This window comes from Antennarius striatus, chromosome 1 (assembly GCF_040054535.1).
Source record: "Antennarius striatus isolate MH-2024 chromosome 1, ASM4005453v1, whole genome shotgun sequence".
NCBI lineage: Eukaryota > Metazoa > Chordata > Actinopteri > Lophiiformes > Antennariidae > Antennarius > Antennarius striatus.
The window spans coordinates 5,519,720-5,534,111 of NC_090776.1; the positions used below are offsets into that span (position 1 = coordinate 5,519,720).

Sequence of the window (14,392 nt, forward strand, 5' to 3'; positions counted from 1 at the left end):
GCACGTTGTCCATTCCGAAGTCTCTCGGCTGCTTATTTTACATTTCATTGGCATAGAATACCACAGATGGCATGGAAAAAATGCAGAAAGGCACAGAGCAAGGACAACAAAGAATGGAGGAATTCGAACAAAGCATTCAAATAAATGATGAGATCATCACCGGCATCAAACTTAAGACAAGAAATTATGCTCATGCCGTGACCAGAGGAGTGGAAACAGAACACAGCACTGATTATGAGTCGGTGGAACAACAGGTGATTACTCAACTGAGGAACCTGGAGATTAATATCGAGCCAGACCAGATTGAGACATGTCACCCACTACCATCTGGAGGTAGGAGACCACCTGCAGTGCTGATAAAGTTCTACAACCGCAAGTTCAAAATTGCTCTTCTGAAACAATGCCCTAAACTGAGAGGAAAAGATATCTACATCAACGAGAACCTCACCAAAAAGAATGCTGATATCGCTAAACGTGCTCGACAGCTGAAGAAGAATGTGCTGATTGAAAACACCTGGAACAACTGCAAGACCTTCCTCAAAACAAAGGGGGTTTATCCGGAGCAGATGAAAACAATGGTGATCAAAAATGTGGAGGAATTGGAGAAAATCAACCAATAAGGTATGACCAAAGAGAAAACCTCTGTAACTTCAACACAGCCGAGAACAGCCATCTCTGTATTGTCTGAAGAAATGAAAGATCTGATACAGAGAACCGCTGATCAAGATAATCTGAAATTGAAAACCGATCACTTTGTGGATTATACCCTGTCTGACCCAAATGGAATTATTGACCTGGATAACAATTTTTACAAAGACACAATGAGAAGGAATGGATATCACACCCAGGAGCAATACAACAAAAAAATTAAACTGGATGGTAAGCTTTCACTAATTCACTTCAACAGTAGGAGTCTATACACCAATTTTGGACGAATTAAGGATTACCTAAACCAGTTTGATAATACATTTAAAATCATCGCTGCGACGGAAACTTGGATTAATGAAAACAAAGGCATGGATTTCTATTTGGATGGATACAACATGACTTGTGTGAACAGGAGGAACAAAGGAAGGGGGGGAGTTACCCTGTTTGTTGAAAATAATATTGAATTTGAGACTCTAAAAAATAGGTCGATAACTGTGGATGATATAATGGAATGTGTAACAGTGGAAGTGTTTGGAAAAAAGGTAAACATATTGTAAGTTGTGTCTACAGAGCACCTGATTCTAAAATAGATTTTACTGAATGTGTGGGAAATTTACTCTCAAAAATCAATCGCAAACATGTGTTTTTATGTGGTTACATCAACATTGATCTGTTAAACCCCAACAAAAATGCAGAAACTGAAAGCTTCACTAATATGATGTACACATTCGGTTTACAGCCTTTAATCACTAAACCAAGTAGAATAACTACTCATGGTGTCACCCTGATTGATAATATTTTCACCAATGTTATGCTTAATGAGACTATGAGCGGTCTGCTGATCAATGACATAAGTGATCACTTCCCAATATTTACCAACTATAACTGGAAACAAACTGTGTGTCGGGAACAGGTCCAAACATTCTACATGAGAGTCAAGACTGAAGAAAGAATGAATGCACTAAGAAATGATCTATTAGCTCAAAACTGGTCTGATGTTTACACTGCTGAGGATGTTAACACTGCATATGACTATCTCACTGATAGAATAGAAGAATTGTACAATTTGCATTGTCCAATGAAGAAAATTTATCTAAACAAAAAAGGTGTTAAGAAAGCATGGATGACTAAGTCATTGATCAATGCCTGCCGGAAAAAGAATACATCATATAAAAAGTTTGTTAAACAAAGAACAGAACAAGCAGAAGCCAAATACAAAAAATATAGAAATAAATTAAATGTCATAATACGACCATGTAAGAAAAAATATTATAGTAATCTGCTTGCAGAAAATAAAAATTACACTAAAAAATTATGGGACATAATCAATAATGTTATAAAACAAAGTAAGGCCAAATCGTCCTATCCAGAATACTTTAATATTAAAAATACAAAATTAGAGGACATGGATAAAGTAGCAAATAAATTTAATGAATTAATTGTGAGTGTTGGACCTGAGCTGGCAGAAAACATTCTTGTCTCACACTTGCACTGGGATTATTTAGACAACATTGGAGGAAGGAATCCAAACTCAATGTTTCTGTCGCCAGTGAAGGACACAGAGATAAGACACCTGGTCAGTCAATGCGTAGCAAAAACTTCTACTGATGTGAATGGATTTGATATGAAGCTAATTAAGTACATACTGGATGGAATTCTGCAACCATTTACACACATATGTAATCTGTCATTTCAAACTGGGGTGTGTCCTGACAAAATGAAAATTGCAAAAGTGGTTCTGATATATAAAAATGGGGATGCTTGTGAATTTACAAACTACAGACCTGTTTCAATACTACCACAGTTATCAAAAATCCTAGAGAAGCTGTTCAATAACAGACTGGAAAAAATTCATAACAAAGCACAATCTCCTTGACTGTAGTCAGTACGGCTTCAGGAAGGATCATTCCACTGCCTTATCGCTGACAGAAACAATAGAACTCATTACTGATGCCATGGATCAAAAGTTGTACTCCATAGGAATCTTTATTGACCTTAAAAAATCTTTTGACACAATTGATCATAAAATTTTAATTGAGAAACTAGAACGATTTGGATTTAGGGGTACAGTACTAAATTGGATAAAGAGTTATTTACATGAGAGGTCTCAATATGTCACTCTGGGCGGGAGGACATCAAAAACATTAGACATTGTGTGGGGTGCCACAGGGGTCAGTGTTGGGTCCAAAATTATTCACACTTTACATAAATGATTTATGTAAGGTTTCAAAGGTACTTAAAATGATACTCTTTGCGGATGATACAACCATCCTTTGGGAAGGAAATGATATAAATTAAATAACTCAAACAGTAAACGAGGAATTAGCCAAGATGCAATTATGGTTTGATGTAAACAAATTATCCTTGAATCTAACCAAAACTAAGTATATGTTATTTGGGAAGAAAAGTTGCATTCACAAAATAAATATTAAGGTGAATGATGTAGATATTGAAAGGGTTAATTAATTTAAAATGCTAGGAGTGATTATTGATGAGATGCTAAATTGGAAACCTCATTTAAGACAACTGCAAATTAAGTTAGCTAGAAGTGTATCCATACTCTGGAAAACTCAAAAAACTATTAAATCAGAAGGCACTCCATATAATATATTTTGCACTAATCTTGCCCTATCTGAACTACTGTGCTGAAGTCTGGGAAAACACGTTTAAAAGTGGCTTGCAACCTTTATTCCTGACCCAGAAAAGAGCCTTGAGAATTATTCACAATGAACATTATAGAGCTCACACAAACCATTTATTTATTAAATCTAAACTACTGAAAATACATGACATCATCAGCTACAAAACTGTGCAACTTATCTATAAAGCAGCCAATAACAATTTACCTCAAAACATACAATCACAAATACAGATTAATGAATTGAATTACCAACTAAGAGAAAATACAGCATTTGTACAGAAAAAAAGCAAGAACAACATTAAAAACATTTTCACTATCCTTCACTGGTTAACTGGATAATGAAATTAGGAGTATGCGAAGTTTAACTGCCTTTAAAAAAGCATTTGAAAACATGATTTTGCAAGGTTATGATTCTGACATGAATGATGGTTAAAGGACTGCACTGTTATGATGAATCAAACTTCATGTTGTCAATCCTGTGAAACAAATGTCATTGTAACCTTTGTGCCGTAACTTGAGTGAAAACTTCCTTGAAAAGGAATGCTGAGTAAACAAGGACACTACTGACCAGAAACAACCCTTGAAAGGAATAACAAAATGAACATTAACAAAATTTGGACTCTTCTCAAGAATTGACAGAGGTGTGCAAAGATGCATGCCTGTTGGACTAAATAGACAGATTAAAACAACAATGTACCAGAATAAAATAATTGAAATTGATTTGTGACATGCAATGTATGAATTGGTTGACAATGTGCTGTAATGAGAGAGATGTTGACGATTTAGGGGACGGGAACCTTACAAGCCAATGGCTTCTACCCGTCAACCCTTTTTTTTTTTTCTTTTCGGATGTTGTTGCTGATGTCTCAACACTGATGAAAGTAAAATCTGTTGTACTAATATGTCTGGAAAGAAGAAAATAAACTGAATAAATAAACTGAATAAATAAATAGTTATGCAGAGAAGTTGAGTCACCAGATTTAAAGATGGGGGTAACAACAGCAGATTTCCAGACCAAATTTTCCACCAAAACATGCTCGATGAAAGTTTTAGAGACTTTCATCGAGCATGTTTAGGTGGCATGTTCTAAACAAGCAGTGCTTTTACAGTTTTTGTCAGTCGCTAGCAAGCGCTTACCCATACTTCAAATATTTTTTCTAAACTCTTAACACAGACTCACATCTACAAAGCACAATTGACCAAATTAATAATTTTCTTCTCAAAATCACATTTTGTTAAATAAATACTAACTCCATCCATCATCTACTGCTTATCCGGGGTCGGGTTGCGGGGCCAACAGTCTCAGGAGGGATGCCCATACGTCCCTCTTCCCAGACACGTCCTCCAGCTCCTCCCAGGGGAGCCCGAGGCATTCCCAGGCCAGCCGAGAGACATAGTCCCTCCAGCATGTCCCAGGTCTTCCTCGAGGAAGAGTTTGTGTGCACATTTGCAAATACCCTGGCTGATAAAGTAGTTTTCTCTGGTCCTCTCCCAAATTTGACTGGTGATGAGATGTTTAGCCGCATGTCAGCTTCTAATCGCTGGCTCACTAGTTGGTGTCCCAATAACTCAGTAGGCTTCATTGATAATTGGAAAGCATTCTGGGGCAAGCCTGGTCTCATTAAGAGGGATGGTATTCATCCTACTTGGGATGGTGCAGCCCTCTTATCTAAAAATATAGTCAGAAGTCTATCCTCTAAATCCTGACATGCCAGAGTGGAGATCAAGCATCAGAGTTGCAGTCCTACACGCTTCTCTGAGTTTCCCCTACTACAGTTCCCGGCTATAGCTAACTCTAGTTTAACTAATACACACCCCATTAAGACTCTGTCTGTCCCCGGATCTATAGAAGTGTTAGACTGCTAAAATCTAGAAAAACTGCTTCAATTAACCATAGTAATTTAATTCACATTAAATGTGTACCTAGACAAAGTTCAGACAGGATAACTAAATGTGGTCTTTTAAATATTAGATCATTATCATCTAAGGCTCCTTTAGTTAATGATCTAATAACTGATCACAATATTGATATTTTTGGATTAACCAAAACCTGGCTACATAAAGATGAACATGTTAGCCTTAATGAAGCTTCTCCTCCCAGCCACATCAACTGTCATATAGCGCGTGATAGTGGACGAGGAGGTGGCGTGGCAACCATTTACAACTCTAACTTAGCAATTAACCCAAAACCTGAGTCTAGCTACAGTAGTTTTGAGAGCCTTAGCATGAATGTGCTACAGTCCTCAAATAAACTAACTGATTTTATTGAATTTGTAATTGTATATCGTCCTCCTGGACCATAATCATCTTTTTTGATATAATTTTCTCAATTTCTATCTAATTTGGCTGCTACCAAAGATAAGGTTACAGTAATAGGAGATTTCAATGTTCATTTTGACAGTGTGAATGATAGTTTCTACGCTGGGTTCAAGTCTATGCTAGATTCCACAGGCTTCTCACAGTTGGTGTTTATGGGTAGGACCATCCAACCACCATCACACCCTCGATCTTATTCTACCCACGGTGTAGATATAGGGCACTTGAATATTTATCCACAAAACAACTTCTTGTCAGATCACTCCCTAGTTACTTTTGACTTTGCCCTAATTAACAATAACCCACAGAATAAAACCATCTTGACTAGATCAATCACTGATTCAGTAATAACTAAATTTAAGGAAAAAATTCCCTCAGCCTTAAGAGTCAGTATGTTCCCCTGACCCCTTTTCCAGTACTGGCCAGAATATCGAATTTCTCTCATACAGTGTGACTAACATCCTAAAACCAACTCTAGATGACATAGCCCTGTTAAAAAGAAAAATTAGAAAACAGGAAAGGTTAGCCCCGTGGTTTAACTCGTCGGTCCGCGATCTTAAACAGCACTCCCGCAGACTGGAGAAAATGTGGCTATCGACAAAAACTGACCTAGCTTATTCAACCTGGAAAAACAGCTTTATGTCAAATAAGAAGGCTCTCGGTAGAAGTAGAAATACTTACTACTCTACATTAATAGAGGAAAATAAAAGCAACCCTCGGTTTCTTTTCAGCACTGTAGCCAGGCTGACTAAGAAACACAACAGTATCGAGCCTACCATTCCTTTAAATCTTGAATGTGGTGACTTCCTTAGGTTTTTCAAAAGCAAAATTACAAATCTTGGAGACAAGATCCATTATGTATTGCCAAACACAAGTAAGATAGCAGAGGAATTGACTAATTCTGGCAATACCCTGGAGTGTTTTCAGCAAATGGAACTCTCCGATTTAAATTCCTTAATTTCCTCTACTAAACCCACCACCTGTCTACTAGACAAAATTCCAAGTATGCTCCTCAAAGAGGTTTTACCGTTAATAAATAAACCTGTACTATCCATAATCAATCAATCCTTAAAAATAGGTTATGTACCGAAATCTTTCAAAGTGGCTGTGATCAAGCCCCTCCAAGTCCACAGGCCCAAGCTGTTTTTTTTACATGCATTTTTTATTTCTTTTTGATATTTGGGCCTATTGGAACCTAATTAGAAGAAAAATGAAAGCATCATCCTCTGATCTGATGTACTGTTAGAGAAAAATGATGTCCACATATTTGGACTCTGGGTCCGAACTTCCAAAAAAACACAATTAAGTCACCTTTGCGTAACAGAATGAAAAACTCTTTATTTCCAACTTGAACACAGCTGTTTTTCCCTGACTGCTTTTGCATGTATTAATAACACATACACATATATTTGAACATGTTTTGAATATCATAGAGTAAAAACAACATGTTAAAATTCAGTTTTTTCCCGTTTTGGACAGTTAAACTACTGAAACAAAATATAAAACATTCAAATAATTCTGAAAACACTTACAGTTGCATCAGGCTACTAATGTGTTTAGAACATCAAGTGAACAAAACAAAAACGTTGCATTATTATTATTACACACACACACACACACACACACACACACACACACAGTGTACATGTACTCTTTCACATTATTACTGTGTGTGTGTGTATGAACCTGTACCTGAACCTGTACTCTTTGTCCCTGTCTATGTGTGAAAAGCAAACTAACACTTTACAGGTCACACAATGGTTCTTCTGGTTCTTCCAGTGCAACCATGTTGTCTGCAGCGAATAGCATTCTTTACACCAACCATCTCTGGGAGATGGGCATTAGCACTCCTGCGGACTGAGACATGGGGCATCTTTGTCACATGACCTTTTACCCCTTGACTTGAATCATCCTCCTCTGATTCCCCTGACAGGTCTGCATCTGCACTATGATGCTGGGCCAAGAGGCTCTCTGCCACTTCCATACGGAACTCAAGGAACCCGATGGGTATCGTCTTTGGTCCAGCACATTTCTGGTCTTTGCGGTAGAGCAGCCAGCTGTTGGCTAAAGCCAGATCTGTGAAGTGCATGAACATCCATACTGTCCACTTGTTTGTACGGGCGCCCATGCGTTAATAACTAATCATTCTGTCCATCAAGTCAACACCACCCATCTTCATGTTGTACTCACGGACAATGCTTGACCAAAACACTCGCAATTCCAAAGTGCACACACTTGTGAGCACAAGAGCTAAAAAGTGTTGTCCACGTATGTGGACACTTGAAACCGCACCTAGATGCTGGCATCCTCTCAAATTACAGGCCAATCTCTAATCTGCCATTTTTATCTAAGATCCTAGAGAACGTAGTGGCCAAACAGCTAAATGACTACCTGTAAGAGAACAATATGTTAGAAGATTTTCAGTCAGGTTTTAGAACAAACTACAGTGCGGAGACTGCACTGCTAAAAGCCACAAATGACCTTTTAACAGCGTCAGATAGAGATCTTCTATCTGTTCTAGTCTTATAAGACCTGAGTGCAGCATTTGATACTGTTGACCATAATATTCTTTTAAGGAGATTGGAAGAGGAAGTTGAGATTAAAAACTCAGCACTAGACTGGTTTAGGTCATATCTATCCGACCAATTTCAGTTTCTCTATGTAAATAATAAATCTTTAGATCAAGGGACTATCACCTGTGGAGTACCCCAAGGATCTGTTCTGGGGCCAATTCTGTTTAATCTCTATATGTTCTTCTTCTTTTCCTTTCGGCTTTTCCCTTCAGGGGTCGCCACAGCGAATCAATTTCCTCCATCTAGCCCTGTCCTTTGAATCGTCTTCTCTCACACCAACTACCTTCATGTCTTCCCTCACTACATCGATAAACCTCCTCTTTGGTCTTCCTCTAGGCCTCCTGCCTGGCAGTTCAAAACTCAACATCCGTCTACCAATATATTCACTATCTCTCCTCTGGACATGTCCAAACCATCTCAGTCTGGCCTCTCTCACTTTATCTCCAAAACCTCTAACATGTGCTGTCCCTCTGACGCACTCATTCCTGATCCTATCCTTCCTGGTCACTCCCAGAGAGAACCTCAGCATCTTCATCTCTGCTACCTCCAGCTCTGTCTCCTGTCTTTTCTTCAGTGACACTGTCTCTAGACCAAACAACATCGCTGGTCTCACCACAGTTTTGTACACCTTTCCTTCATTTTAGCTGCAACTCTTCTATCACACATCACACCTGACACCTTCCTCCATCCATTCCATCCTGCCTGTACACGCTTCTTCACCTCTTTTCCACACTCTCCATTGCTCTGGACTGTTGAGCCTAAGTACTTAAAATCCTCCACCTTCTTGATCTCTTCTCCCTGTAACCTCACTCTTCCACTTGGGTTCCTCTCATTCACACACATGTACTCTGTCTTACTGCGGCTAACCTTCATTCCTCTCCTTTCCAGGACAAACCTCCACCTCTCTAGCTTCTCCTCCACCTGTTCCCTGCTCTCACTGCAGATCACAATGTCATCTGCAAACATCATAGTCCATGGAGATTCCTGTCTAACCTCGTCTGTCAGCCTGTCCATGACCATAGTGAACAAGAAGGGGCTCAGAGCTGATCCCTGATGCAGTCCCACCTCCACCTTGAACTCCTCTGTCACACCTACAGCACACCTCACCACTGTCTTACAGTCCTCATACATGTCCTGCACTGCTCTAACATACTTCTCTGCCACTCCAGACTTCCTCATACAATACCACAGTTCCTCTCTGGGCACCCTGTCGTAAGCTTTCTCCAGATCTACAAAAACACAATCTCTATATGTTACCATTAGGAAATATTATAAGGAAACATAATATTAATTTTCATTGTTATGCTGATGATACGCAATTATATCAATTAAAACAAATGAATCTGATCAGCTTATTAAATTGATAACCTGCCTCGGGGATATTAAATCCTGGATGCTTCACAATTCCTTAATGTTAAACAGTAACAAAACTGAAGTTATTATTATTGGGCCGAAGCATCTTAGAGATGATTCCTCTAACATTGCAATTTACTTAGATGGCATTGCTCTATCCTCCACCAACAAAATCAGGAGCTTTGGAGTGATTTTTGATCAAGATCTGTCCTTTGATTCTCATGGAAAGTGTGTATCCCGGACAGCCTTCTTTCACTTGCGAAATACTGCTAAAGTTAGAAATTTCTTATCCTTTAAAAATGCAGAGAAAATCATTCACGCCTTTGTTACTTCTAGATTGGATTACTGCAATTCCTTATTATTGGGCTGTTAGGGTTAGGGTTATTGGGCCTCTATTAGGATTCTACAGTTAGTTCAGAATGCAGCTGCCTGCTTACTGACTCGAACTGGGAGGAGAGAGCACATCTCTCCTGTCCTAGCGTCACTTCATCGGCTCCTGATTAATTATAGAATTCAATTCAAAGTCCTTGTGATCACACTGTAAGACTCCGTCTTACATTGAAGATCTTATTGAAGTGTATCACCCCCCCAGGGCCCTTCGATCCGAAGATGCTGGATTTCTGGCGACCCGTCGGGTTTTTAAGAGTAGAACAGGAGGCAGAAGATTCAGCTATCTGGCCCCTCTACTCTGGAACAATCTCCCAGCTTCGGTCCGGGGGGCAGACTCCCTTAGCTTAGTTAAGAGTAGACTAAAAACCCTCCTCTTTGATAGAGCCTACAATTGAAATAACACACACCCCAGTAGATATGCTGCTATAGGCCGAGGCTGCTAAGGGTGTTTTTCTCTGTCTCTCCCGTTAAAGGGAGATACTCTGGAGCTTCTGTCACTTCTTTCTTTATCTTTCTATACTCCTAGAATTTATTATTACTGTCAAATTACACTCTTTGTCTGCACAGTACTGCCGCTGTCTTTGTACCTCTGTTCCACAGGTGGAGAACGCGGATGGAAAACAGGATATCGAAAGGCCTGGAAAACCCGCCCCCAATTCAGCGACAGCGCACTATGGACATGAAACTCAAACTTGCCTGTCTGCCACTCTCTCTCTCTGTCTCCCTCTCTCTGCCTCTTTCCTTGACCTATCTCTGTCCCCAGTGTATTTATCTTTCTATACCACCAGGTCAAGGCGGATGACTGCCCTCTAGAGCCTGGGTTCTGCCCGGAGTTTCTTCCTTTATGAGGGAGTTTTTCCCCACCACAGTTGCTTATGCTTGCTCTGGAGGGCATTGTTGGCTTTCTGTCTGTAAAGTGCTTTGAAATGTCTTCAGATGTGATTAAGGGCTATATAAATAAAAGTTGATTGATTGATTGATTGATCCTGACTAATCTTTGCTACTTCCTGGTCCGTGGCAGTCACATCTTCTAGTCTTTGTTCTCTCTCATTTTTCACATTCATCAACTTTTAAAAGTACTCTTTCCATCTTCCCATCACACTACTGACACCTGTCAATAGACTTCCATCCCTATCCTTAATCACCCTAACCTGCTGCACGCCCTTCTCATCTCTGTCTCTCTGTCTTGCCAACCTGTATAGATCAGTCTTTCCCTCCTTACTGTCCAACCTAGCATACAAGTCATCATAAGCCCCTTGTTTGGCCTTTGCTGCCTCTACCTTCACCTTACGCTGCATCTCCCTGTACTCCTGTCTACTCTCCTCAGTCCTCTGTGTCCCACTTCTTCTTAGCTAACCTTTCTTTCTCTGCATACACTCCTGTACCTCCTCATTCCACCACCAAGTCTCTTTATCTACTGTACTTTCCTTCCAGATTGACACACCAAGTACTCTCCTACCTGTCTCCCTGATCACATTAGCTGTAGTAATGCAGTCATCTGGAAGCACCTCCTGACCACCCAGAGCCTGTCTTAACTCCTTCCTAAAAGTCATGCAACACTCTTTCTTTTTCAGCTTCCACCATTTTGTCTTCTGCTCTGCCTTTGCTCTCTTCATCTTCTTCACCACCAGAGTCATCCTACACATCACCATCCTATGCTGTTTGGCTATACTCTCACCTACTACTACTTTTCAGTCACTGATCTCCTTCAGATTACACCGTCTACACAAGATGTAGTCTACCTGTGTGCTCCTACCACCACTCTTATAGGTCAACCTATGTTCCTGCCTCTTCTGGAAGAAAGTATTCACTATAGTCATTTCCATCCCTTTTGCAAAGTCAACTACCATCTGTCTTTCTGCGTTCCTCTCCTGGATACCTAACCTGCCCATCACCTGTTTCCTGCACCAACATGTCCATTGAAGTCTGCACCAATGACAACTCTCTCACTTCTAGTTATGCACTGCATCACTTCATCAAAGTCCAACCAGAATTTCTTCTTTTTCTCCAGCTCACACCAAAGTCAACACAGACAGTACAGCAGGCAGAACAACACAGGTCGTACAACATGGGACAACACAGACAGTACATCACAGGCAGTACAACACAGGCAGGACAACACAGGCAGTGCAACAAGCACTACAACACAGGCAGCACAACACAGGCAGTGCAACAAGAAGTACAACACAGATAGTACATCGGACAGTACAGCACAAAGTTTAAGACGAAACACAAGGGATGGTTAACACATCCTACCTGTGGAGCATACCCACTAGCAATGTTGAACATCACACCTTCAATTTCTAGCTTCAGACTCATCACTATATCTGACACTCTTTTTACCTCCAGGACATTCCTAACAAACTCATCCTTCAGATAACTCCTACTCCATTTCTTTTCCTATCTACACCATGATAGAACAACTTGAACCCTGCTCCTAAACTTTTAGCCTTGCTACCTTTCCACCTGGTCTCCTGGACACACAGTATGTCTACCTTCCTTCTCTGCATCATGCCAACCAACTCTCTAGCTTTTCCTGTTATAGTTCCAACATTCAACATCCATACTCTCAGTCCTATACTCTTGGCATTCCTCTTCTCTCTCTTCCTACGAACACACTTTCCTCCTCTCTTTCTTCGTCTTCTTAAACCAGTAACAGCTTCCAAAAGTTATAATATAAACTAGAATATGTTATGAACGTGTTCAAATTCAATTGCATTTATATGTGGTTAAAACGAAACAAACAAAAAATGCAAAAAATGCATCTCAGCGCCAAAAAAAGGGATTTTTGATCTGTCAAAGCAAACTTGCATATGTGTGCACACACATCTGATACAAAAATGTGTTCCTCAACTATTATTGATCAATAGCAACACACCAAAGGGGAGAGAGAGTGTGTGTAACGGAACGGTTGTGAACGCGCACTTGAGCAAGAAGCTTTTTTTTTTTTTCCTGGGACGCGCACAGACAGCACTGCTGCTGGTGAGACAGCAAACGGAGGAGAGCGAGAAAGGAGGACGCACAAAGCAAAATTAGATTTGACTGAAATTAAGCTGTCAAAAATGTGTGTTCCAATTCAATGGAAGTTTTAGATCATAGAAGGAAAAAGGAAAAATATCCCTGACGATCAAGGGCACCCATGGATTTCTGTGTGACACGAGCGCTTTAGAGCAATGGAGACGATGATGTATTCAGTCGTGATTTGGATAGCCTTTGTACCGCTTTTCGTGTCGTGCGCTTCCTGGAACAGGACCGTGAAACAGGTGCCGTTCTTTCATGGTCATGTATTTGAGAACTCGTCTCCCGGTTCCCGTGTGAATGGATTGAGCGTCCCGTTAAAGCGACTCAACTCAGAGAGGCTGTGCGGTACCGGGGAATCCGGTTCAGCGACGACTCACTTTAAACTTACGGGAGACGGAAGCAATGCTTTTCGTGTATTTGCGCACCATAAACGGGGACATATTTTGTTGAAAACTTCAGTAGTTCTGGACCGGGAAGAACGGGCTGAATACACACTGGGTCTCGGTGTGTGTTGTGGGCAATGTACGGGGTCTTCCAGGGAAGAAGAAAAGGAGCTCCTGTTAATCGCTGAGGTAGCTGCCGTTAAGGTGGACGTCTTGGACATTAACGACTACCAACCCACTTTCCCAAGTGCCGATGTGATACTAAGCCTGGATGATGCCACTGCGCTCCGCGCGTCGATCTATACGGTCAGCGCTCGAGACGATGACAGCGGCAAGAACGCAGAGCTCATCTATTTCGCGATACCCCAAAACGGGAGTTTCTACGCGGTTCCCAAAACCGGACACATCTTGTTGGTGGACTCCATTCTCGGTCGGGATGAACCAATTACTTTTCAAGTGTTTGCCCGGGACAGAGGATGGCCACCTCGTACGAGTCAGAGTGTATCCATTGAGATTAATCCACGGCCTGTCGTGTTCCCTCTGACTCCCGTACAGATGAGACCGGGTCCTAAAACGCAAATTAAAGTACCAGAACGAAGGTCAAGATCAGTCCTGGAGTCAGAAAGCACCGTATTTATCAAAGTGTCCGAGGATGCAGGGGTCGGTTCAGTGGTGATGAACCTGAGCCCGGGGAGATTTCAGTCGGTGACCTTTGAGCTGATGGAGCCTGACTTGGTGATTTCACCGGTCAGCGTAAGCCGGGACAGCGGGGATATAGTCATATCACGGAGACTGGATCGAGAGACTGAGCCTTTGGTGGAGATCACGGTCAAAGTTCAAGATAAAAGAAGTAAGTGAAATACCGCTCCGACCTGTGTCACTGAGTGTCTGCGTGTGTGAAAGACAGAGAAAAGGGACCTAGAAAGCGGTATATGAGCGCGTTTCTTACGTGTATGATCCCAGCAGACGGACAACATATAAACACTATTCCTAACACCCCCGTGTAATTTGATTAAATACAGCATGTCACGTTGTAGTTTTGTGTAAATACTCACGGATGGGGGGCG

General features: G+C 40.9%; 1 protein-coding gene across 1 annotated transcript in view; it reads left to right on the forward strand.

Annotated features, from left to right (window-relative positions):
• Positions 1 to 12,932: 12,932 nt before the first annotated feature.
• si:ch211-186j3.6 (neural-cadherin) overlaps positions 12,933 to 14,392 on the forward strand; it is a 593,489-nt gene continuing 592,029 nt past the window's right edge. Inside the window, exon 1 of the mRNA XM_068311636.1 lies at positions 12,933 to 14,175. Within this exon, the coding sequence (XP_068167737.1) occupies positions 13,095 to 14,175 (1,081 nt within the window). The 5' untranslated portion in view covers positions 12,933 to 13,094. The remainder of the gene's footprint in view (positions 14,176 to 14,392) is intronic.